The sequence below is a fragment of the Primulina eburnea genome, chromosome 4, assembly GCF_022965805.1.
Source record: "Primulina eburnea isolate SZY01 chromosome 4, ASM2296580v1, whole genome shotgun sequence".
Lineage (NCBI taxonomy): Eukaryota > Viridiplantae > Streptophyta > Magnoliopsida > Lamiales > Gesneriaceae > Primulina > Primulina eburnea.
Genome location: NC_133104.1, coordinates 2,480,957 through 2,506,973, shown reverse-complemented (window position 1 = coordinate 2,506,973; position 26,017 = coordinate 2,480,957). Strand labels below are relative to the sequence as shown.

The following is a 26,017-nucleotide window of genomic DNA, read 5'->3' as shown; positions in this document are numbered from 1 at the left end:
TTGCTTTTGTTCCAAGAAATTAATGACTCGTGGACAGGATATCTAAACACCTACAGGAATCCCATCCGTTCCTTCGTGCACACCATTTCCTATTTTACCTTTCCCAAAATGGACTCACAGCAACCGCCGAGACCTCCGGCACGTGCAGGTGGAGGCGGAGATTTCACCGCCATAATTACTGTTCTACTGGCCTTCATCGGCATCTCCAGCCTGGTACCAAACTTACTTAGCTTACGTTATTTCATTACTGCTTTTTTTTTTTTCCTTAAAAGGAATATAAGGTGCCTTTTGTTAGGTTATCTCGTTGTTTTCAGATAAAAAATTCCATAATTGATAATTGAATTTTTTTATTGTAAATTTCCGCTTCTTACTAAAGCGGCTAATACAATATCAGGAAATTTGTTATATCGGATCACCTGAAGCAGTGTCTGGTATGGGCAACATTATCTGGTTGTTAAAAGCATGTGATAGTTGTTTGGATGTAAAACAGTTTTGAAGAAGGTGTTTGATGTACCTGGTTTCTTAAACCACCCCTGCTGTCGAAATTTGAGTAGTTTTATTCTGGTGGAGTAGCTAGGAATTAGCACAGGGTTTAAGGTTGAGGACCAGGTTAATGTCAATCTGTTTGGCAGCAGCTAAGTGGATTGAAACTTCATTGTGATATTAATATTTCATTTCCTTAAATGATGAAACTAAAAGCGGGGGGTTGGCTGTTGGGTTCCCTTTAAGATGTATTGCACTATGATTCTTGTTTTAGTCATGAGAAAAACTGGTAGGCGGTAGCTTTGAGATTCTATTGTGGATACCATTGTGTGCCACTGTAGAGTGTGGAGAAGCGTCCCTTATTCCAATATGTAAGTTTAGAGTTCAACTCAGGTATTCAAGTATGAAGTGTATTGTATGTGAAAGAAGAGTAAAAAATTATTTTCTTATGATGGTTTCTGATTACTGATTCAAAGTTGTAGAAATGAGGCTGATAATTTAAGCGTGAGCTTCCAAACACATGATATGACATCAAATTGTTTGCAGATTATAGTTCCATCACAATCAACAATAATGCAAAGTCTCTCTATTTTGCATCAAGTTCCAGAAGGTCATGTTGGGGTTTATTGGATTGGAGGTGCCCTTCAAAATACCATTACGAATCCAGGTAGCGGTTTCATCCACCACCAAGTGATGCATTCATGTTAGCTAGCATGCAGTTCTCTCACAAAACAAAAGCTTTTTCCGTTCTACTTTCTTGTTTCTAATTTGCATCTCTTGAATGAAGGTTTTCATTTCAAAATGCCAATTATAACTCACTTTGAGCCTATTCAAGTAACCTTACAGACAGATTTGGTAACTTTGCTGCTCCCTCTATCTCCTTTGTGTGTGTTTTGATGGGCAAAAGTTTCTGAGATTCTAAAGTTCTGTAGATTCTCGATATAAAATATTCATTATACTGAGCAGGTTAGGGATATTCCTTGTGGAACGAAAGGAGGCGTGATGATTAACTTTGAGAAGATAGAGGTGATCCTATTTTCTTGCTTATTTTAAAAACTCTCACTTATGATTTGAACACATAAATATTACTCAGAATCCCTTCAGGTTGTTAATCGTCTTCATAAGGACTATGTGTATGAAACATTGCTCAACTATGGTGTCCAATACGACAACACATGGATATATGACAAGATCCATCACGAGATCAATCAGTTTTGCAGTGGCCATTCCCTTCAGCAAGTTTACATCGACATGTTTGATCAGGTGAACTACCTTCCAAAAAAATTGATTGATAAGGCGAACTTGTCGATGGTTATTTTTCACATATTATTAGGCATTTTTAGGTGATTTTCACTCTGATGTTCCCTTAACGCATACCCTAGTTATACCTATGAATGTATGTTTGAAGGGTATTTTGCTTGATCATTCCTTGAACTAGCTGCATTTGGTACTTAGCTCATTTCTCTCTGTATGGCCTATACAGTAGCATGTTAAAGACCTGACAGGTTGAATATATCTTAATGAGGCAAATGTGATTACTAAACAAGAATTCTTGTATACTTTTTCCTTCTTTAAGATTCTTTGCCCACATGGACTTTTCATATTAAGGTTCTAATGAGACGGATTTGTTGTCAAATGCGCATTCAATGGGAGGGTTATGAAATTGATGCCATAGTTAGTGGATGGGTATTATTGGATAAAATTGTTATGGTGGGTGGAAATACAAATTTTATGTAAAGATGTCAGAAGAATTAGTAGAAGGAGCTCAAGTAAATAGCGCGCAACATCTGGGATTTCAATGGACATTTCCTCTCAACTCAAGAGACATGTTCCTTACGGAACATGGCTACCTTATAGGAAAGAATCTTCGACAATTCTGGTGCATTATTATTCACTGCTTATATTGGTCCGTTTGGCTCGAACGCAACAACAGATTATTCAATGATGAAGAAGAACTGCCACTTAACCTATGGGAAACAATTAGAATCCGCGTGGCAAGATGGACTCTGACTATACCGGCGTTTAAGCACTTATTTTTTTCAGATCTTGTTAGGGATTGGTGTTTTATTTCTTGTTAATGCGTACTAGGAGTTTCACTTTTTCTTTTTAGATTACAGGCGTTGATTGTGGATCACTGGTCCACCTTTCTCTGTAATTCTTGAATTATTAATATTAATATAATAGTTTCCTATCAAAAAAAAAAAAAAAAAAATAGCGCGCATTTGTAATTCAAAGGTGTGCAGAAGAAATAAAAGTAAAGAAACTCATGATTTTCTTCGTCTCTCCCTTCTAATTATATTTAACTAGATAATGTCAAAATGCGCTATTGAGACCTTAAATTTGCGGGGTTAAGTTGTCTATCGTTTCAATTTTTCAGATCGATGAAAAAATGAAAGATGCTCTTCAGGCTGACTGCACAAGATATGCACCTGGTATTGAAATTATTAGTGTGCGGGTCACGAAACCTACCATTCCAGATAGTATAAGGCGGAATTTCGTACAGATGGAAGAGGAGCGCACCAAGGTATGTATTTATGCATGTTTATTATCCATTTTTTCCATCTGTGGTTTTTATTTTGGTTGAATATTAACTTTTAATTTCTAGTTGAAAATGAAAACTCCAACAATGGTTGGAAGGTGGGCATCTTTTAGATTTTTAGGTGATTTATATTCATGAAGTGCAAAGTTCAGAAACAATTGATTCATGTGAAAGGTCATCCTAATCCACTCTATGTTTTGGTCTTTTAATAATTTGAACACTCTCTGTTTTATTTTTCATCAAAATAAAATTGCACCAAGTAGTGTTCAGGAGCCTATCCCTCATATGTCGAGAAAATCATTGTTTGATTAAACCGTAGGACATTGGAGCTCAAGTAACCTTACCTTGTAGTTGGTTCTAACGTATATGCAATAATAGGTCTTGATTGCGATGGAGAAACAGAGAGTATCTGAGAAGGAAGCAGAGACACAGAAAAAAATTGCCGTAAGCGAAGCTGAAAAACATGCACATGTTAGTAAGATTCAGATGGAACAGAAGTTGATGGAGAAAGATAGCATAAGGAGACAAGAGGAAATTTCTAATGCAATATATTTAGCTCGTGAAAAGAGCTTGGCCGATGCCAACTTTTACCGGTAAAAAGTCTCGCTTACCATTTTGTATTCTGAAACTTCTGGAAAATGGAATTTCCTGAGAATGTGCATGGTCTTAAGTAATGACATTGCATGTGTCAACTTCTATTATATTTGAACCAAAACTTTCTTGTTGACCTTTTTTAATCAAGTGTTATCTTTCTAACTAAAAATAACGAAAAGAACCTTTTTAATGCTATGTTGGACCTTGAAGGACGATGAGAGAAGCAGAAGTAAACAAGTTGATGCTGACTCCTCAGTTTTTGGAACTCAAATTCATCCAAGCAATTGCTAATAACTCCAAAATATACTTTGGTAACAAGGTTAGTGACACTTATTTTTGACTTTGAACTTCTTCTCTCGTACCCTGTCAAACAAGTTTCTACTTTCTTTAAGCTTCTAATGTTTTGTTACAGATACCGAACATGGTTCTAGGTCAGAGACTACTCGGAAACTTTTTACAAGACTTAGAAAAGAACGGAAATTTGGAAGTTTAGATATTCTCATTGGTCTGACCAATGAACGAAGAACTCAAACTCTGGTGGAGAATGGGCTGTAATTATTGTCTTAATCTTTTGAAATTGCGCTTCATATGTGGGACCAAATGTTGAGTGTTTGGATGCACACTGTGTTTCATTACAAGAAAGAAAATCTATGGCAGCTTAGGTACTCTGTTTTTTGGTCAATTTCAGTACCCATATCTATTTTTTGGTTAAATCAAGCATGATATCGTTGCAGTTTCGTCCAGCAATCGTATGCAAGTGTAATTAAGTGTATCTACTAAGGATATTAGATATTTCGAGCAAACTTATTTTCTTAAATTATTTTTACATCTACAAATTTTCCCTAAACAATAAAATTAAACCGAACACAATTTATTTTCTTTTCCTTTTTTTAAAACAAACCTAGCACCATTTCCAGTCTCGGTGTTACAGCTAAATTGTCGTTGAAACATAAAAAGGATGATGATAAGGAAGCACGTCCAAGAATGTGTAAGGAGTATCCATTTAGCAAACATAGTAATACATCTGAAGTGCTTGTAGCTATGAGTGTTACTTTAACATATCTTCATTCTTCGTCTGGAAAAAATCATGTTTGGTGATTAGAAATCAGAAACGAGAACCGAGCTTCTACGGGCAATGCTTGAAATCACCTAGTCAAGTTTTTCATCCGAAGAACTGAAAAACCAATTCGCCTTCCATACAACCGAGGGCGATAGAAGACGTTCTGTTCTCCATCCAGATGATTGAAGCTGCCAGAATGAAGTTTAAAGCTAACCATAAATAACTCGAGATAATGCACACATCTTTTTTATAAATGTGGTGTAAAAGGTATATCTGTATGCTGAAGTAATGCAAAAACAGTAGGATATTCGGTCTTTGCGCTAAAATATGTCATTTAACAACTAATTCAATCTCTCTGCAGCAACACATTTCCATGCTTTTAGCCATTGATAAACATCAATTACTGAAGCATTTTAGATACACAATTACTTTGAGGTGGAAATTATTTAGGTAAGAAGAAACAGAAATCTTATGTTATTTGCCTTTTGAAATATGCATAAACCAGCGGAAACCTGATCAGCAAATGGGGCATTTATTCTTTTTTTCCCTTTGTACCGGCCATTTGCAGAGAGATAACACCCCATAAATTTAGTTAAAAGATACCTTCACAATCAAGGTTTCATAGTTTTTACACATCCACGATTGACTTTCCAAATGCCCAGATCCACTTTCGCCGAGAAGTTTTACCAAGACAAGAGCATGTATGAAAGCCTGTAAGACATCTGCTGCTATCGAATCTCTGTGCATAATGACACTAATTTTATCATTTCTCTGAAGTAGTATATACTTTCCTGCACATAGAAAAATAGCTAAGAAGCCGAGATTCTTGGTTTTAACATCAATGCCAAGGAAGGTCCATATGAAGTTTTAACCTTTACTATAGTAAGAGCCAGCCAAATGAGAGAGCTCCACCCTGTTTGCAACGGAAATAAATTTATTTAAATAGACAACATAAATGCATTTCCAGAGGAGATTTTGGCACTCACACTTCATTGCTGTTAAGTGATGATGGCCGAACACCTAACCGTACCCGTGGGTGCAAATATTCAGTCCTACTTTTTTCTGTCCACGAGGTCATCCACAGTGGTAAAACATGCTCCGTCACTGAGACCTGTTTGGGAGAAAGAACTTGCATCCAGCACAGAGAAATCTAACGTCAATGTGACTGAATGCACAAAAATAAACGCGGTAACAAATTTCAATACTTGGATCCATCACATAACATTTTGGAGACAAAAGCTAAAAATTATCAATTATTATAACAGAGAAGGCAGGAATGAATTTCCTTGCAAACACAAGTTTATTAGTTCAATATAATTCATTCATTTCGGCAGTAAATTACAGATTTTTTTTTCTGAAAATGAACGAGTAATAACAGTCTAAATAAATCATAATGTGCACGCATAAATCTAGAGAATTTCACGAGCACTTCAAGAGAAGCAAGATAAAGACACATTGTGTTTCCAAAAATCAGTTCCAAAGATTCAATATCTGACCTTGACCGGTCTCCATGAAATGTGACAAAAGAATAGAGCTTCTTTCACAATTTATAGTAGAAAGTGAGAGGCAGCGAACAGCCTTATAGTTTGCTGTAAACCACACAAAAAACGACATAACATATATGAGTGAATAAATGCAAATGAGGTTTTTAAATTAAGCCACGAGAAAGCAGCTGGAATGATGCTTGATAGAACTGAGCACGAAAACTGTCAACGGAAACTAACCATACATATGAAAGATGGTGAGAGAGAGAAAACAAAACCAAATGGCAAGTGAGTGCCCCATAGTAATATGAGCAAGGAGCATTCCTAAAGCCATTCCAATCATAGTTGCAACAGTCTCTTGGCTTCCTTCCTATCACATAAAGCAAACAGTCACATGGATGGCTGCACTTAAGATTGATGTCCAGAGAATTCGTTTCTTTATCAAAATGCATGGTACCTTTGCAGATATATCCGCTGCATTGTTCTGAAGTGCAAAATGTTGTGTTAAAGCAGCTCTAGTGGCACCACTGGCAACGCCAGCTAAGTAGCAGGATGACACAAAAAGAGAAAGGAAAACAACTTTACTTGAGTTTTTGTTTGTAGAGTAAAATCAAACTTCCATGACAGAAAGACAGAAAAATAACTCCAAATGCACAATTTCCGTGTTAAGGTGATATAAACAAAATTGTCGTGCATAGTCATGAACTAAAACAATACATGTGCCAGTTCCAAACTTACTAAAAGATCGCGATATGCTCCCTAAGCATACAATAAACAAAATTGCTGATGGGAACAAAGGCGAAACAAGGTCCATTAACATCCCTGCAACAAAGTTCATGTTCAAGCATTAAAATGTTGACAATGATAACGTTAAAAGTCACACTCTCTCCATGTGCAAGGCTGAGGTACAATGTCGGCGATAGGGTGAGTTTCCAACTCAAATTTTAAAACTGAACAACATAATATATTTTACTCCTTAAAATTGGAAGGAAAAGAATACCAGTCAAAATCAATTCAATGAAAATTTGCAAATAATTCCTAGAGGCTAGAACAAAAAAATAATCTAGTAGATTTACAAAAAATTAACATGCAATCCAAATAAAATTCAGATGATACTATTACCAAGATCATTCATAAGATCCGCAACAAGACGCCACATTTTAGCATTGCTATCCAGATTTGCCCCCTAGAGAAAGGGATTACGAGATTTTAGCTGCTGTACTTTTACCAGACCATCAACTGCTTATGCATTTCAACATCCAAGAACTTTAAGTAGTATAGTATATAATAAAAAGCAATTAAATACCTGATAAAATGTAAACAAGATACCTCCAAGCATTCCAGTCAAATCCCTCAGAAACCACTGAAACTCAAAACCGAGAACATTATACATTAATTAAAATAAAAGAACTTATACATTACCACATAAAATTCGTAACTTTCCAAAAACCTGAAATGTGGCCCCTATCACAGTAGCAGATTTCTCGCCAACCCCAATAGCACTTAAGAGAGCCTAAAACCACTTGAAGTAATTAACAAATGTTGATAAGCGCAACCAATGGGTTAAGGCACGACATAAGTTTTAAGTCTTAACCTCAATCCATTGCATATCTCACCTGGGTAGATAGCATTGTTCTCATATAAGTTGAAAGGCCCTAAAAAATAACAAACCATAAATAACTCTTGGCAGTTTGAAAGGTAAGTCACCAAACTTGGAAAAGAAGGAAGTCAGTTAATTTCCAACCTGCAAAGAGTCCCATAATTGAAAGGGGGCATAATCAGGAGTCACACTGCTTGGGAATCCCTGCATTGACAAGATTTTAAACCAACAAATTCTTTTTCTTAAGAAATCAGGCATGATAAGAAAGGATGATATAGTTTAAACTCAGATGGTTCTTGGCATTAGCTTCTTTGACATTTGCTTGGATAAAGATCCAATTTTTTCAATATAAAACACATAAAGAAAACATTTTGTCTCCGAAAAAGACAATTCCAGGTTGAATTAGTAGGTTTTGATCCCAAAGGAACAGGAAAAAAAATAGATCAAAAAAAAGTTTAACACATTAATAGGAGTATAAGTGCTAAACCACAGTAATTGAGAAGACTAAAGGGGTTTAAGCGGGGAAGTTATGCAGAACAAAAGGAGGAGAGCTTGGAAAACAGAGAAGTTATAATTATTTGGCCTTCATCTTATTCCTCAAATGTAACCACTAACACACAGAACTAATTGTAACCAAACTATGACCTGAAAAACTACTTATAACTCAAAAAAGCTTATTTTCGTAACACGTTAATCGTTCATCTATATAACCATGATGTAGAAATTGCACGACCGTATGACAGACAGATATGGATCATCCAACAAGCAGCAAAAAGGCACGGCTGCAAATAAATGCTACTGAACCACGATCAAATCACTCGTTTAGAAATTGATTCTCACACAATAGCACTCAAGTCACGAGATTCGACGTGCAATGTAATTTAATTCACTAACCATTCCTATACCCAACGTAACTCACCCGCACAACATTTCTGGTACCAACTGAAAAAAAAAATCGAGAAAATAGAGAAATCTGAACCTCGGGAACAAATGCGTCGAGAATTCTACGAGAAACATGATTGAATCGGAGAGCAGATTTTTGAACGGAGTTTCCAGAAATCGTGATGGTGGCGGTTTTCACTAACTTTGTCGAAGCAGTGCCGTTCCATTCCTCGATAACGGACGTTTCTGATCGGAGAAGCCTCGTCTTACTGGTCTCTCCTTCCATCGTAGCGTCTGAGCTTTTCTCAGTTCTTTTCTCCCCGAGAATTGCGACAAGTCCCCTTCATTTTGGCAGTGAGTTTTGTGTGAGACAGCCTCACGGGTCATAATCCGTGAGATGGTCAACACTATCCATATTCACAATAAAAAGTAATACTCTTAGCATAAAAAGTAATATTTTTTTATGGATGACCCAAATAAGAGATCCGTCTCACAAATACGACCCGTGAGACCGTCTCACACAAATTTTTGCCTCATTTTGTTTATTTCAACTCAGTCCTTCCATAATATAATTATTTTGATATGGTTCATAACTCTAATAAATCACCATGATCATCAATATACGATTATGATATGTTCAATAGGTAAATATTATCTCGACAATAATAACAAAAATAGATACGATTGGTAAATGATATATCGAATTATATAAAATGAAGAGTGAGTGTTTGTGAGACCGTCTCACGGATTAATGACTGATAAACGATATATCGAATTATATAAAATGAAGAGTGGGTCTCATGTGAGACCGTCTCACGGATATTAATCCGTGAGACGAGTCAACCCTACCCATATTCACAATAAAAAGTAATACTCTTAGCATAAAATTAATACTTTTTCATGGATAACCCAAATAAGAGATTCATCTCACAAATACGACCTGTGAGACCGTCTCACACAAGTTTTTGCTTAAAATGAAACATATTGTTTACAACTCTATGTTTTAACGAATCAAACATGTTTATCTCATTCGCAGGATTCGTTTCTCTCATTCGCAGGATTTTTACATTTAAATTTTAAAAAAAAAAAAAACCGTTATACAATTTATTTCATAAAAATCATGTGATATTTATAGGAATTATGTGATTTTTGTTGTTTTCTCATAAGTGTTATTTGCCCTAAATTGTGTCATATGCAAATTGTTCAGCAGAGAATATTTCACTATTTTACTAAAAATGTAGATGATATTGATTTTCTTTTGAACCATATAATAACAGCAATAATAAAAATTAGTTTTCATATATTAATGATTTATAGTTTTTGCTTATTTTATTATAAAATATTTTTTTCTATTTTTGAAATTTATATTTTCGTAAGTAAAAAACATGATATTAAAGAAGTAAATATTAATACAAAAATCGGTTTTTGAAAACCTTTGCTGAATATGCATAGGATATGATATTTTTTTTATTTTGTTACCTCAAATTAGATTAATAACTCGAAGTTATAAAGTATTTTATATTAATAAATACTAATATTTGTGTGAACATAATATTTATATATAAAAAATTATATTATTTGTTTGCTAAAAGTATTGATGAGATTTTAGTGTGGATAAAAAAAGAATGGAAAAAATACGCTAGAAGGAGGGCTTGAACCTCCGACCTTGTGGTTAACAGCCACACGCTCTAACCAACTGAGCTATTCCAGCTTATATTTACATGATTTGGAAAGTTAAATATAAAGTTAAGTTACATGAACCCATTTATTAGAATTTAATCCGCATCTTACAGAGGCCAAAGAAATTCCAAAAGACAAATATATATCACTGGATTATTAAGTTTAAGATATCTAATATTACACAAAAAATTTATACGAGATTTCTCTATGATTGCGAGATCATACCCTTTTGTGTTTTACAGAATGAAGAAGTCTGCATGTTCCTTGTGTCATTGTTCCCATTGTAGATGGCTCTTCTGGTCCTGTAAATGGCCTATAGCTGTAGCCGTAAATTGTCAGATTTAATTTGCAAATGGTGGTCGTGTTGCTCTTGTAGTTCGTTTGGCTGTCCAAGATGCTCCAATAGTTGTTTAAACTGCATAAGCTACTGCTGTAGGTGCCCAAAATGCCGTTGTAAATGGCCAGACTGCTACTGGAAGTCGTGCTGGCCAACTTTCCACCGGAGATTGTGCTGGCCGAGCCGAATTTGCAAGCGTCCCTCTTGCCCAATTTGTCACTGCAAGTTTCCAATCTTGTCAAGCTGCTGTTGTAAGTGTTCATCATGGCCAAGCTGCTGCTATAACTGCCCTTCTTGGCCTAGCGGTAAATGTCACTGTCTTGATAGCACTTGGTTGTGCTGCTGCTGTTGGAAATGTAAAACAAAAACATCCAGGTCTTGGTTCTTCTTACATGTATGCTTCACTAAATATCTTGGGGCATTTTGCTACATAAACATGCAACTTCAGTTCTTACATTTATGTTGTTGCTTATTTATAGGCATGCTGAATTATTTGTTTCTCAATGCAGTTTGGCAGGTTCTGAAATGGCATATCCAATCTCCGTGAAGGCATCATCCAGTAAACGTTGCTTTTGTTTGTCATGTCTTTCATGCCATTCCTGCTCACATTGCTGTTGAGTACCAAGTATGAGCTTTACTTGTCCCTCTCATTTATGATATGTTATCTGGTTTTATTGTCTAATACCTGGTTAATGTGATCTTACCTTTGGCACTACTCCCATGGCGCATCTAAGAGTGGACATTAAAATAAATAAAGTTTTAATCATACTTGCCACCTTAAAAAAAATTTAGAAGCAGCATCTTCAGTAAAACACTGTTAATCAGTTGCATTCGCTGCCAGTCTTGTGACCCGAAGAAGTATCAAACGTTGTTTCAGTTTTTCGTTCCAAAAACGGTTTGTTACATGATTCGGGACAATGTTAGAGAATAGGTTTGTACAGTTTTCTGCTAATTCATCATACCAAATTGAATCACTCCTCTATGGACGTGTGTATTTGGATTATGACCATATGTTAGTCTAGTTGAAGTCACTATGAAACATGTTGCTGATAAACTAGTCGTTTTTTGAAGTGCACCGGGTTGTTTTTAGAGATTTGTCTTTGTTTAACATGCCTTGATGGTTTTGGATAAACTCTTTCATCCGACATACTCGTAGCTCCGCAAACATGTTAAAGCATCATTTGCTGCGAAAAATAAGACATTAACTGATTACACATTCTTATTTATTATGTCGTTCTTATATACGGATTAGAAGAATCATTATATTATCCTTATATATGAATTTATCATCTATATATTATATATTTTTTATCATCACATCCTAAATGCCAAATAGTGCTTATTGTTATTTAAAGTCAGGCAAAAACTTGTGTGAGACGGTCTTATTGATCGTATTTTGTGATACGGAACTCTTATTTGGGTCATCCATGAAAAAAATATTACTTTTTATGCTAAGAGTATTACTTTTATTGTGAATATCGGTAGGATTGATCTGTCTCACAAATAAAGATTCGTAAGACCGTCTCATAATAGACCTACTCTTAAAGTCATTACTGAGATACTTGAGATGTTTATTGATAACTATCTCAGTGTAGGTCAAGTTATGATATTCCCATAGCAATTGTAGCTAGGGATGACTATTCGTTGGATTTGGATCCTTTACTGTGTTGAAAATGCAACATTTGGTGATGTGTATTTTTTACACGAGATGATCACGTGATCATCTTGTGGACATAATACCATATGTGATAAATTTAAAAAGTTGTCAGATTATACGAGATAATCATGTGATCATCTCGTATGAAAAGTGCATATCACTCGGTGATGTGTTTTTAACACAGTAGAGGATCCAAATCCCTATTCGTTAGCTTCGGTTATTAGTTAAACTAAACTTTCAAAAATAGAGCCAATTGAATTCATTCGAATAAAAAAGATTGAATAATTGTTCTCTTCTACTATATATAATACTTGGGCTTACAAAAAAATGATATGTATATATATATATGAATTAATCTGTATATAACTTTGATAATTATAATATTATCCTATTTTATAACATAAATTAAGCTAATTACAACAAAATTATTAAACTACAAAAAAATTGAAAAAAGAAAAACATTGTACAAGCATGTAAGTTGTACATCAAAATACTAATAAATACATAATAAACTAGCTTTACCATATCATTCAATGAAAAAAGCAATGCATTTATGACTTCTGAGTAGATTTCTAGATTACAAACTTAAGGTCTCACTTTTTTACAAAGAGATAATGAGAACTTAATAGTTGTAAGAACCACATAAAATCAATTTTTTTTTCTTTTTACTAGGGTTAGAATTTGTTGAAATTGGATATAATTGCAAAATATTTATGACGAAGCCCACCTTATTTTTTATGACTCGAGAATTCATAACCACTATTTTTCATTATGTACTTGATAAACCAACAGACTAACACAATAACTTACAAGCCATGTTAGTCAAGTAAACTACACTTGACAAGCATTGTGTGACAAGGTCGTCCGAGAAGTAGCTGATCAGATAAATCGAATTCTTGATTATTGATCATGCGTTCACCTATTCCACTAACTCGGACATCATTTCCACCTTATTTCTTGTACCTACTAGTTGTTTCTCTCTTAAATTTGATAATCTTTCCAGATTTATGCAATCTTGTGATGAAAATCTTCTCCATTCGAATAATATGCTCTAAACATTTTCCCTTTCTAGTTTCTCATTTGTTTTCTTCTGTCCATCTAACGATATCAATTTATGTTTTAAAAGATATAAATTAACATTTTCGAGTAACCCATTTCTTGATTTCAATTCATTTTCATTATCTAATAATTATATGCAATATGATAACATAAACCCACTGTTAATTGTAAGGTTTATGTCCGTAATCACAAGTGAATAGACATCAAGTCACCGAAATTAACTCAAAAGTACGTAAAATCTGGGATTTTCTGGGCCCCACGCGAAGTGGGTCCCAGGCAATCCAATGAACATACGACGTCGTATCCCGCACAAATTCAAACAATCCGCCGTTTTATATCGCAAAAGATACTCCACGTGTAAGATTTGCCTGCGGGCCCACCAGAGTGTCGTCACTTGCAATTGCCGGCTAACGTAGTACAAGTGTTTGTCTCCATGGAACCCCACATTATCGGCATGTTCAAAATATCATTTTTTTTAATAGATTTAATAATAAATTCATATTCTAATAATAAAAAAGGAGTAATATTAGAAGAATAAATTCGTCGTAAAAAAAAAAAAAAATTAGTTTTTTGATGTCACGGTGTAATTAAAATTTGTAGATTGAGTGTCGTTGCCTAAATCATAGATGGGGCCCCACTTGTTTCACGTTATAAAGAACAGTGGATTAAAGGGCGTTTGGGATGGACAACATTAGTATTTGACCATTGCAAACAAGTAAACACCAGCAAATCTGCAGAGAGGAAGAAGAAGCTTTTAAAAATCTTCTCTTTTTCTGAACCCATTGAGACTGCTGCTTTCATATACCAGCAAAATTCTCTAGTTTTCTGCAAGAACAGAAAGATTTTGCTGTCTCCGGACTCCATTTTTTGGTGTTCCTTTTTGAAGATTCTTGGGCTGTGCTTCCTTTCCTCTTGCTTTCCCACTCTTCGGTTCCATCCCATTTCAAATTTCAAGTTTTTGTTTTGAGGAAAAGCACAGCGAACGAATTTCGTCTCAATCTTCGTTTCTGCAACGGTCCGGAATATATTTTCCTTCTTTTCTGACAAGGGTTGTGTTTTGGTTCCTGAAAAGTGGGAAAACGGTGTCATTGGCAATGAGAAGGGAGAATTCCGTGTTTTCTGCAACCAAGGGTTTGGTTTCTTGTTTTCTTCTTCTGTGCGTTTTCTTGTCTGTTTATGGGCAAATTCTTGATGAAAAAATGTCTCTTCTTGAATTTAAGAAATCGATTTCTGACCCGAATGGGATGCTTGCTAGCTGGAATGCTGATTCTCCCCACCACTGTTATTGGTTTGGAATTTCCTGTGATTCAAATTTCAGAGTCACAGGGCTGACTCTAGGAGGTAACTTTTCTCTTGCTCCTCATTGTTTTATGGATTCAAAGTTAGCATGGCATGGATTTGGTATCAGGAGAAATTGTTCTGAAGTAAATGGGAAGTTAGTGGGAACAATCTCACCTGTTATTGGAAACCTTACAGAACTGAGGGTTCTATCACTTCCATTCAATGAACTTTATGGGGAAATCCCTGTTGAAATGTGGAGATTGGATAATCTTGAAGTGATTGATCTTGAGGGGAATTTCATCTTTGGGAACTTTTCGGTATTCGAGTTCTCAGTTCAGAGGAAACTGAGGGTTCTTAATCTAGCTTTCAACAGGATATTTGGGAAGTTTCCACCTTCCTTTTCGGAATGTAAGGATTTAGCGATTTTGAATTTGGCGCGAAATGAGATAAATGGGGATATTCCTGGATTCCTTGGCCGTTTACAGAAGTTAAGCTCGTTGAATTTATCCTTTAATCGGTTCATTGGATATGTCCCGAGTACTTTAGGATATGACTGTGTGAATCTTGAGCATTTGGACTTCTCATTTAATTTCTTGAAGGGGGAAATTCCGCGGGCTTTGGGAAATTGTAACCGTTTAAAGACGCTTTTGCTTTCCTCAAATGTGTTACATGGCGTTATCCCTAACGAGCTAGGTAGACTTCGAAGCCTTGAAGTTTTAGATGTTTCGAGCAACAACCTAACCGGTCCTTTACCTGTGAATCTACAAAATTGTGTCAATCTAACGGTTCTTGTCCTGTCAAGTCACTTTAATGTTCTTCCGAGCAAGAGATGTCCACGTGGCGAGGCGTCTCCGGATTTATCTTGCATAGAATTGAATGATAACAACGTTTTTGAAGGTTCTATTAGCGACGACATTACAAAACTTCCTAAGCTGAAGATTTTTCAGGCTCCCTGTGACAATTTCAAAGGCAGTTTTCCAAGAAGTCCGAGTAGTTGTCAGAGGCTCAAAATGGTAAATATAGATCGAAGCTTTTTTACTGGTGAGATCTTTGATCTTCATTACCTTAACCTACACCCTAACAGACTTGGTCGAGTGTTGGTTATCTTATTGGTGGCGAAATATGTCGGAAATGAAAATACTTGGCTTGTGCTTGATTTGAAAGGTAGAAACTTCATCTGCCAGTATTTGCTGAATTGTGACAGAGTACCAGGAAAAATACCATTGATCCACTCGCGAACTCTTCTGTTTTTAGAAACATCAGCTATCAACAAAAGGATAACATGTAGCATTCATCAGGGAAACCATTTCCGTCCCTTAAATTCAGTCCATTCATCTGCACCACCGCCGCGTCAGCATAAAGGTCACAAGCCAAAAAGGCATGCTCCTAAATCAGCACACCATTTGAAAAGTGAAATAAACGGGCTTTCCCCCCTTATTTTGGGAGCCATTATATCTGCATCAGCCATTTGTGTACTTTCTGTCATCTTTGTTGCTGTATTATTCTGTTGTATGAGAAAGAATCAACAGAATCCGAGGGTCGAGATTTCTGCATCACCTGTGCCAAAGAAAATCTCAGTTTTCAATCCCATTGGTGTACCTTTAACATACGAGAACATTGTTCAGGCAACGGCGAATTTTAGCCAAACCATGTGTATTGGAAATGGTGGATTTGGTGTAACATACAGGGCTGAAATTTCTCCTGGAAATACGGTGGCGGTCAAAAGGCTCACTGCGGAACGGCACCAAGGCGCTCCACAGTTTCATGCAGAAATCAGAACCCTTGGTCGAATCAAACATCCGAATCTTATTACTTTGATCGGGTACTGTTCCAGCGAAGACGAGATGTTCTTGATATATAATTACCTTCCCGGAGGAAATTTACTTACATTTATCAGAGAACGATCAAGTAGAACATTTGATTGGAGCATACTTCACAAGATCGCTCTGAACATAGCCTCTGCACTTTCTTATCTTCACGATCAATGTAATCCTCGGATTGTCCACCGAGATATCAAGCCTAGTAACATCTTACTGGATGATGAATGGAATGCTTATCTGTCAGATTTCGGGCTATCAAAAATTCTTTCAATCACCGAAACTCACGCCACGACCCGTGTAGCTGGAACATACGGTTATATAGCACCGGAGTACGCCTTGACTGGCCGTGTATCAATTAAGTCAGATGTCTATAGCTACGGTGTGGTGCTGCTGGAATTAATGTCGGATAAGATGGCTCTGGATCCTTCATTTTACTCACATGAAGACGGTTTCAATATCGTTTCGTGGGCATGCCTGATGATGAGTCAAGGTCGGATCAAGGATGCATTTGTGGAAACTTTGTGGGATAACGGTCCTCAGGACAAACTTGTGGAAATGTTGCATTTGGCCATTTTTTGCACGGTTGAATCACTTTCTTCAAGACCAACGATGAAGCAAGTCGTCGACCGGTTGAAGGCGCTTCAGTCTCATGTCCCTGGCTAAGTTGCAAGGAGGTGGACATTTTCTGAACTGATCAATTGTTACAGAAAGAATGAAACATCAGTTCAGATTTCTGATTATGTAGTTATAGTAAAGATGACCGGGAATAGGTTGATTTGAAAACAATGATCCTATTCTTTTGAGTTTTGACTGTATCAAGTTTTGGAAAATACATACATTTGAAGTATATATACATGATTATCTAAATATTTCTTCTAGAGGTACCAGTTGCATATTTCAAATTCACAAGAACCAAATTTAGTACGTACTAGAAACGTGCCAAAAAGTGCACGTGCAGCAAATGTGCGCGTGCAAAAAAAATGCATGTTTCCATTTTTGTTTCTTTTAAATTTTTTCATTATTTTTTCAAATTTAGTAATTTTTCCATAGTCAAATTTGGCCGATCTCATAGTTGTTGCTCTTGTTTTGAATATATTATTTCATTTGATTTTCTGATAACACCATTAATGTTTTATGCATCTCTTGAACTTCTGATAAATGAATTTCCCAACCATTAATTCAGTTTGATTCAATCCACAATGCCTTAAAAATAACTCATTTCTCATTTATGATGAATTTCTTCAATAATAATGCAATCAAGTTGTTTCAATCTTGATATACATATGAAACGCATATTGAAGCAAACCAATTAATCTATCAAATAACTTGGACCGATTCCAAGTGCGGAAGATGTTTTGAGCAAACACGATGACTATATGTAAACCGATGAGCTATAATGAGTAAGAACTAACGAATAAATTCAAAACGAGTATTGTTTGTGTGTGAGCAGATATGTGAAAACGAGAACATAAGATTTGTTCTTGGAATTTTGAAGGAAAATCAATGTATACTTCTTTGCGAATGAAAAGATTTCATTAAAATATTTTGAATTATATCATCTTGTTGTACAAATCCACTTACTTTACACTCTCAGTTGAGATTCCTAGCAATAACTCAGCATCAGTTGAGAAGACAAGTCACCACCGATGTGCAACATGCATGATCACACAAACGGCAAGCCTGCTAATCCTGGCTAACTTCTGCGACCAACCATCTTCAATTTGTGAGTTAAATTGTACGAAAATTGAATGTCATGCATGAACACTGATGATCCTTGAAGATCTAGTAACAAATGATATATGGTACTCATATGCTCAAACTACTTCTTGAAATCATTTCACTTTTACTGTCCAATAGAATATCCTTATCTAAAATGGTGGTGTTTTTATTTTTTTTAAAAAAATTTGGATCATATAATAATATCCGACGGAGTTTTTTGGATATCACTCGAAATAGTACAAATCAGATCTATTATTCAACTTGTCTCCCAATTTTTGCTCCAAGTAAGCAGGGCATTCTCATATCATAATATAAGAATATTTGGGATGCTTCTCCATCATATTTCATTTGTTGTTTTGTTCACTTCTTTTGTATGGATATTGTTAAATAACAATGCCACAATCTCAAGTACATATTTCCAAAAGGATAACGACAATTCAGTGATTCATTATACATCGAACTATGTTCATCGATGTTTGATTACAATGTTCTGAGACACCATTCAAGTGTGGTGTGGCGGGAGAAGTCCACTGTGAGAGAATCTCGTTATCTTTATGGTGTCACGCCCCGGGTACGGAGGTTAGTTGACACCGGCGTTGCTCTCAAATATGACATTCGAAAACAACAAGCCTCAGAAGTACAGAATTTCAGAAACCCGTTTTTTATTCATAATAATCATTGTCTGTTACAACTCAATGACAAATGTTTTACAGCGGAAATATAAAACCATAAAATTATAATGTCTGAACAGATGCAGCGGAAAATAAAACATAAATCAGAACTAAGAACAACGATCTTCATCACCAGCCCCAAAACTGACGTTGCTCCTCTTCTTCTATCAACTCTTCCTCGTTCTTATCTGAGATAGGTTTGGTGGGTGAGTGATATGATTGTCACTCAGTAAGCAGGGGCGGGAATAACTCCCAGTTTTCGAAATCGTTTTCAACAGAAACAGTAATATAATAATATACAGAAAACTCGTATTTTCATAACAGAAATCAGAATTCAGAAATTTACAGGCTTCAGAACAGAAATCAGAATTAGTAAGCACTGAACACGTTAGTGAATTTCATGGCTAAACTGATATAAGTCCCCTATATGTTCTCTCCTCTAAGGGGTGAGGCCAGAATCAGAATCAGAATTCAGAAATGTTCAGAATATATATATTCCTACCATTAGTTCACTAGGGAGTTTCAGTGCTTCAAAATCATATATCAGAAATCATGCAGAAACTGAACTTTAAAACAGAATTATCAAACGGATTTCAAGATATTTATACATAAGCCCACTTACTGTAGTTTGCTTAGAGGTTTCGGTTGAAGTCTGTAAATATGCTTTCTCTCGCTACTGGTTTCTACTGCTCGAAATTCAGTACCCTCTTAACTCGAAAATTCAAGAGATAACTCAGGATTTGTGTAACACCAATTTCAGAGACTTGAGATTGTTATTTATAGGCCGAAATCTGACTGTTAGGCTCCCTATTAATGGTCATAATATGCATTTAACAGCCTTGATTCTATTTTAAATGCTTCAGTTACAAGTCCAAGCTGAATCAGTAACTGTCTGCTGCTTTCTCGCTCTTCTGCTGCTGGATTCTGTCTGCTGGAAAATACATGTCTGCTGGAAAAATACCAGCTTCTGAAATATTATCTTCTGCTGAAAATTTTGTATCTTCTGCTGGAAATTTTGCATTGCTACTGAAATGCTGGAAATTCGAGTTCTCACATATGGTAATCTTGGAATTCCGTACTCAAGTATTATCTACATCGATCAGACCAAAGTGTTTAAATAATTTTTTTAATCATTTCTCTACTTTATCTCTTAATTCTTTAAATTTTTCAAATACATTGTACTTGTATTTATCAAATAAGTAAAAATAATGAAATAAGAATGCCCATTTTTTGTTCTAAAACTTGGTCAGCCAGACCCATCTATACGGGGGTTTGGTCATTGTTCCAATCAACCAGGACTCAAGTAGCAAGACTAATTTGATAGTAGGTGTGAGAAATAAAAAATGGATAATTAGAGAAAAATACACACATTCTCTCAAACTCCAAATATTTTAAATGAAATTTCTCTATCTATGTCTTGCTTCGATACAAAGTATTGTAGAATTGATAGACCATTAAATCCTGGAAATTAAATAGCAATTTATCTCCCAACATGCAATTTCCATCCTCATTCCTCGCTAATATCCAATTTGAACGAACTCAATTTCCAAAGCTTGACTTTATATTCTCTTTATTCCGTCACCACAAACAACATTACAACATGGATAGCTCAAAAATTTGTTAGTACAAAGGTCCTTTTGGACCATACTTAAACCCTTGCTCGCTCTGATCTCGACTCCACCATTACAACCGGGCTTCGATCTCGACTCCTCCATTACAATAGTGAAGAAGCGTAGGCATTCACAACTATATGTTTGAGGGGATGATCGACATCGGTGCCTCCTGCATGCTTGACGAACTCGGCCGGCGAATGAAACTTTCCACAGCAGATGCACATTATTCTAACTTCTTCTCCTTTCCCAAACTTGTACAGTATTCCATCGACTCTTCTTCCGTTGGGGCCGTCTCCCACCGTGAAAACACAAGGCATGTCCTCTATTGCATTTGTCCCAACTCTCCGTCCTGCGGTTCTTGAGGTGTCAGACTTCTTAGATGGACTAGCAGATACGTCTGATCCAGTGGTTTTGCCTGTATTTTCTGGAGATTTTGTGACGGAAGAACCAACATCTTGATTTTTTACTTTCAATGGATGAGAGCTGGTGGGACTTGGTTCACCACTCGATCCTGCGATAGATATTTAGCATTAAAAAACATGTAAACAAAAAAGTTTCATATTAAAAATATAAACTTAGAACTTGTCATAAAAATCAGTATGTTCAAGCTATAATATCGAAAAATCAGATCACAGTGAAGGAGATTTCAGGTTCGAGACTCAATTGTGATCATCGATACACAGCTCTTTAATTTTAAATTGATTGCGAGGCTTCTTAGCTGAAGCCTTGAAATGATTGAAGTGGTAGCAACCACGGGTTATTCGCTTATTTGCCGGATAAAGTACCTCATTACCTCCAGTGAGTGTCAAGCAGATTACACACAGGGCACGAGAGCGTAATTGTAATGCCAAAAGATTCAACCAGATAGTAAAATATTCGAGATTGTAGGTTCCATCAGGATAATAAAGGTGCGTGTCTCTGAAAAAAGATTTGACAAATAAACTAAATATAATGTAATCAATCCGAACTCAAAGTTATAAATCATTATGCTATTATCATCCATGTATAATACATCCTAAGTCATCCCATCATTCGAAGTTCTCCCTTGATATCACAAAAACGCGCGGTACCGCAGGAGGAACAAAGACTACGACTGATGAGAAGTAGAAAACAATCAAGAATTTGGAGTTTCGGACAGAACATTGAATGTAGTTTACATACGAAAACAAAACGTAATATACTTGAGAGGGTGCAGTTGATAATAATTCATTTCTTCAAAATTCTACATAACAGGATCCAACCCATAGTTTAGCTGTCCACACAACAAAAACTCAATCATCAAACATGTGCAATCAAATCCAAGAAACATATAGCCAGCTATGTATATTCAAAAGATCAAACTACCTTGTCGAATTTTACCCTCCAGATCCGAGACACATGACGAGCTTCCCGACCCGGGGGATGCAGCTTTAGCCATAGACACATCAGTTCCACCTCCACAACCGGCCCAAGAAGTCGAACCAAACCGTGCTTCCAAGGATGAACCAAATCTTTTGACTCCCGATTCCGCTTCCAAGCCCAAACTTCCACCACCACTGCCGCCGTGAATTCCTACTACTTCTTTATCACCCCTCAAATTCCTCTGCTTCTCGGACCTCCTCCTCTTGGCCTCCATCCTTCTCAATGTCTGCAACTCCTTCCTCTTCCTCCACTCTTCCTCGGTCACCACAGGCAGCGAGGATGTCCTCACCAGACCCGTAATCGGTGTCGATTTCGGATGATCCCCATCAACACTCACAACAGGTGAACACACTGCTATTGAGGACGAGCGCACCAAACTCTTGCAACTCTTGTCCACTCCAAATCTTCCCCCCAATGACAGCCCAAGATTCAATTCAATCTCCTCATTCTTCTCTGTCAATACCTCGAATTCACTAGCACTACCCCTAAACCTCTGCAACAAGTCTCTTGAAAGTTTGCTTACCGAAACATCCAAAGAAAGATTCTCCATATCACTAGTTGTTAATATTTTCTTGATAACATCACCATCCCCCATGGACAGGCATAAAAAACTTAAACAAGAAAAACTATAGAAGCATGTTTTCTACCTTCAAGGTATATAGATATGCATGTTGAAGTTTCTCACGATATGATTCGCACAATCTCACATGGAAAAATCTCAATTTTACCAGCATGTTAGCCCCCGGAAGCTCCAAGATTCGTTTTTGTGTAAAATTTAAGCAAGATTTCGGGATAGGAACACAAGCTTCCACTTCACCAATACTTCCTTTAAAAAGGGTAAAGATTAGAAAACAAGAACAGCAGAGAAGAAAACCAATGAATCATCAGTAATGAAAAATCAATAAAAAAAAAATGGGTTGCCTCCCAAACAACAAAGACCATAATAAATACAAGTAAAAATTTAAAAAACTCTCCAAAAAGAATCAAAATGAAACGGGGAAAAATGACATTGATGAAGCGGATAGAAAGCTTGTACGTGTGACAATCAAACAAAACCAACAAAGAGGGAGGAGAGGACGGAAACGGAATGACGAAAAGGCCCCTGACTCCGTAGGAGGAAGTGTGCGAGGTACTAGGTAAGGACAAGTGGCCGGAACTGATAGAGGTGGGAATGCGACACGTGTGTGTGGCGTTGAATTAGTCCTTGTGGGTGGTGTCGCGAGCGAAGTGTTGTGAGAGAAAGTGTTGACAGATGGGAGATTCTACCCTGTGTGCGGGCGCAGCATTCTTGATGTGAGGATCCGACAATAATTCTATGGCGGGGGTTATGTGTCGATTCCAGATTTATTTTCTATTTCATTTCTCAAATCTCGACCTTGTAATATCATAATACAACATAAGTTACAAAATTTCTGAAAAAAAAAATTAAAGAAAATATTACAAAATAATTATGCAAATTTAAATTAATCAAGTTTATTTAAATTCTAAACTCCAACAATTAATTAGATTGTTAAGATATTTTTATCAAAATATGTTTCGACAAAATATAAAAATTAGAGATTCATGATGCATAAACAATCTATAAATTTAATCATTTCTATGAAAATATAATATTTTACAAACACTCTGTAAAGAAAAAATACTTCATATTCATCAGACTCGGTGAGAAGGAAAGTCTCCCAAACTTTATCTCAGCTTTCAAAATACTTGAAACAAATTGTTTGTGTAATATAACCAAGTTATTTGCAATTTACTTCTTTTATATAGTTGACTTAATTAAATCAATAATTTCTCAAATTCCATGAAAATATATGCACAGTAACAAAAATAAATTAAAAAATTATTAATAAATAAAATTAATAATAGCCAACGAGTTTTTTAAGATAAAAAAGCAAGCATGATATTTTCAATGAAATGAAAGAGAAAAGATCGTGAAATATAAAACAATGATCAAAGTCAGATATTGGTTTGTTCTATAAAGAAAAAATAGAGTATATCTCTTCTGATACGGTTTCACGAATCTTTATCTATGAGACGGGTCAATCTTACCGATATCCACAATAAAAAGTAACACTCTTAACATAAAAAATAATAATTTTCATAGATGACCCAAATAAGAGATTCATATTACAAAATACGAACCGTGAAACTGTCTCACACAAATTTTTGCCTAAAAAATAAGCCAAAAGCTATACAAAAGTGGTAATAATTAATTTTACTATGATTTTTAATTTTTTAGAAGCCAGTTCTTTCAAAAATCAAATTACAAAAAAAAAATCTGAAACTTAGATGCCAAGGAAGAAATTTTCAGCAAGCTAGATGTTTAACAATAAACTCAAAATTCATATCATATAGATCGAAATCATTAAAAAGATGTAAAAGACTTTTATGAGACAGTCTTATCGATCAATTGTGTGAGACGAATTTCAAACGCGATCCAATCTTTAAAAAAATATTATTTTTTTGTTATAAATATGAAAAAGATCTATCAATTTCAGATACTTTAATAAGATGATTAATACTAAACAAAACTTACAATCAAATACTTGAAAACTTGAACCTAAATGGTCAAAGGTGCAAATGGGTACAAAGAATCTTGAGTCCATAGTAGTACTTCTCCCTGTTCAATACTAATTTACACGTGTCGAGTAATTTCTCCACGATTATCTTGGTAGACACGTGTCAAGGGATCGGGTCGGTAAACCAATAATTCGGCTCCCCACACAGAAGATTGCGTTCTTTGGCCAGATTCATGAGCTGGCCCCTTCTCGATGCTTGTGATGTTACATTTATTTAGGTTATGCAAATGTATTATGGTCATTTAACAACGTTAAAATTCATAACGATTATTGTGAGATGATATCACGTGTTAATTTCGTTAAATAAATATTTTATTTGAATTATTTATAAAAATTAACAGTTTCGGTTATTTTTATTGTAAACACGAACAAGATTAACCTGCGAATGTCATAAGGATGACAATTTTTTCTACGAGTTTGGGACACATGAGAAAAATCCGAAACGGAGATGGGAATCACAGATTTTTTCGGGTTCGGATTCGGGGATTTTTTTTAAATCTCCGATATAGTTTGGGAACGGACATGTGATTTTAATATCATCATATCCGAATCATGTCTCGAAAATAAAATCAATAATAAAATAATAGTATTATTAGTATCAATAATATAACAATAATATTATTTTTTATAATAATAATAATATTATTATTATTATTAATAATATTATCACTAATAATAATAGATAATAATAAGTTTTGGTTTGAGAAATTTCTGAATTCGTCGTCGTCTTGCCATACTAATATTTTTGAACGAGGATGGGAAGTTGATCCCCGAAGTTTCGGGTTTGAGGATTTCTCGAACCCGAAAAAACGGAGATCGAGAACAGGTATGGAGGTAGGGATGGAATTCGGGGACGGAGATGGGGATGGCAAACCCACCCCCACCTCGACTTATTGACATCCCTAAATGTCACAAATAAAAAACCGTGACTACAAAAACCATACTCGCTAAAATTTGTTTTGCCTTATGATCATAATGCTAATGAATAATATTTGGTATATATTATAAGAAAGTTGATTGAAAAAAATTTATTTGAAATCAAAAGTATAAATTTTTGTTTTGTTTTATTTATTTCTACAACAAAAATTATATATAATATTTTTTAAACAAAATTAAGGGGTGGTGCAATGTGCAATCATCCACCACCCTAGTTGTGTCACTATATGTCAATATTATAGAATCGATATTTTTCGATGTCACGTTGATAATCTAGTTGAAAAAAACGTCATCCATGAACTTGGTGAAGATACTAGGAACAAGTTGTGTTATAGTGCTGGAAATTCAAACTTTTATGGAATCTGATATTTTCATTTCTTGAAGGATGACGAATATAGTGTCTATTTTTTAGTTCGTCAAACTATTGTGGTATTGTTAAATGTAGAATGACTCAATGGAAACGTTTATATTTGGCTTAACAGAATTGTAATTTGAGACCTTAATTGATAAAGAGTAGTTCACGTTCTCACGAATCTTTATATGTGAGACGAGTCAACCCTACCAGTATTCAGAGTAAAAAAAATACTCTTAGCATAAAAAGTAATACTTTTTTTGGATGACT

General features: G+C 35.4%; 4 protein-coding genes and 1 non-coding gene across 6 annotated transcripts; 2 read left to right on the top strand and 3 right to left on the bottom strand.

Annotated features, from left to right (window-relative positions):
- LOC140830585 (uncharacterized) lies at positions 1-4,390 on the top strand. The gene is made up of 9 exons (XM_073193976.1): positions 1-213; positions 1,030-1,150; positions 1,271-1,338; positions 1,450-1,509; positions 1,588-1,746; positions 2,861-3,007; positions 3,401-3,615; positions 3,827-3,935; positions 4,029-4,390. Exons 1-9 carry the CDS (start codon positions 109-111, stop codon positions 4,107-4,109), a joined length of 1,065 nt encoding a protein of 354 aa, XP_073050077.1. The 5' UTR covers positions 1-108; the 3' UTR covers positions 4,110-4,390.
- A 209-nt stretch (positions 4,391-4,599) lies between these two features.
- On the bottom strand, positions 4,600-8,988 carry LOC140830584 (protein root UVB sensitive 3). Of its 2 annotated transcripts, XM_073193975.1 has the most exons (14): positions 8,740-8,988; positions 7,905-7,964; positions 7,777-7,815; positions 7,611-7,673; positions 7,467-7,523; positions 7,283-7,346; positions 6,899-6,982; positions 6,618-6,700; positions 6,401-6,530; positions 6,173-6,265; positions 5,663-5,804; positions 5,549-5,589; positions 5,280-5,467; positions 4,600-4,864 (listed from the first exon to the last, which is right to left on the bottom strand). In XM_073193975.1, the coding sequence occupies exons 1-14, from the start codon at positions 8,926-8,928 to the stop codon at positions 4,766-4,768; spliced, it is 1,332 nt and encodes a 443-aa protein (XP_073050076.1). In that variant the 5' UTR covers positions 8,929-8,988; the 3' UTR covers positions 4,600-4,765. The 2 variants fall into 2 exon arrangements, 1 of the variants encoding a protein (XP_073050076.1); XR_012117649.1 differs by lacking the exon at positions 4,600-4,864 and having other exon boundaries at positions 5,342-5,467; positions 5,663-5,787.
- Positions 8,989-10,279: 1,291 nt separating this feature from the next.
- TRNAN-GUU (transfer RNA asparagine (anticodon GUU)) lies at positions 10,280-10,353 on the bottom strand. Its single transcript has one exon. It is a non-coding gene; the product is annotated as a tRNA-Asn (tRNA).
- A 3,704-nt stretch (positions 10,354-14,057) lies between these two features.
- On the top strand, positions 14,058-17,317 carry LOC140829685 (uncharacterized). The gene has a single exon (XM_073192991.1). It carries the CDS (start codon positions 14,470-14,472, stop codon positions 17,137-17,139), a length of 2,670 nt encoding a protein of 889 aa, XP_073049092.1. The 5' UTR covers positions 14,058-14,469; the 3' UTR covers positions 17,140-17,317.
- A 2,879-nt stretch (positions 17,318-20,196) lies between these two features.
- On the bottom strand, positions 20,197-22,969 carry LOC140830583 (ninja-family protein AFP3-like). The gene is made up of 2 exons (XM_073193974.1): positions 21,824-22,969; positions 20,197-20,990 (listed from the first exon to the last, which is right to left on the bottom strand). The coding sequence occupies exons 1-2, from the start codon at positions 22,473-22,475 to the stop codon at positions 20,581-20,583; spliced, it is 1,062 nt and encodes a 353-aa protein (XP_073050075.1). The 5' UTR covers positions 22,476-22,969; the 3' UTR covers positions 20,197-20,580.
- Positions 22,970-26,017: the final 3,048 nt, after the last annotated feature.

Excerpts from the sequence above, each read along its gene's own strand:
- LOC140830584 (XM_073193975.1), bottom strand. The coding sequence starts at position 8,928 with ATGGAAGGAGAGACCAGTAAGACGAGGCTTCTCCGATCAGAAACGTCC. Across the intron at positions 7,347-7,466 it reads TCTTGTTTACATTTTATCAG|GGGGCAAATCTGGATAGCAA; the intron begins GTATTTAATTGC and ends CCCTTTCTCTAG. Across the intron at positions 5,468-5,548 it reads TGGCTCTTACTATAGTAAAG|GAAAGTATATACTACTTCAG; the intron begins GTTAAAACTTCA and ends TTCTATGTGCAG.
- LOC140829685 (XM_073192991.1), top strand. The coding sequence starts at position 14,470 with ATGAGAAGGGAGAATTCCGTGTTTTCTGCAACCAAGGGTTTGGTTTCT.
- LOC140830585 (XM_073193976.1), top strand. The coding sequence starts at position 109 with ATGGACTCACAGCAACCGCCGAGACCTCCGGCACGTGCAGGTGGAGGC. Across the intron at positions 1,747-2,860 it reads ACATCGACATGTTTGATCAG|ATCGATGAAAAAATGAAAGA; the intron begins GTGAACTACCTT and ends TCAATTTTTCAG. Across the intron at positions 3,008-3,400 it reads TGGAAGAGGAGCGCACCAAG|GTCTTGATTGCGATGGAGAA; the intron begins GTATGTATTTAT and ends ATGCAATAATAG.
- LOC140830583 (XM_073193974.1), bottom strand. The coding sequence starts at position 22,475 with ATGGGGGATGGTGATGTTATCAAGAAAATATTAACAACTAGTGATATG. Across the intron at positions 20,991-21,823 it reads GGAGGGTAAAATTCGACAAG|GATCGAGTGGTGAACCAAGT; the intron begins GTAGTTTGATCT and ends TATCTATCGCAG.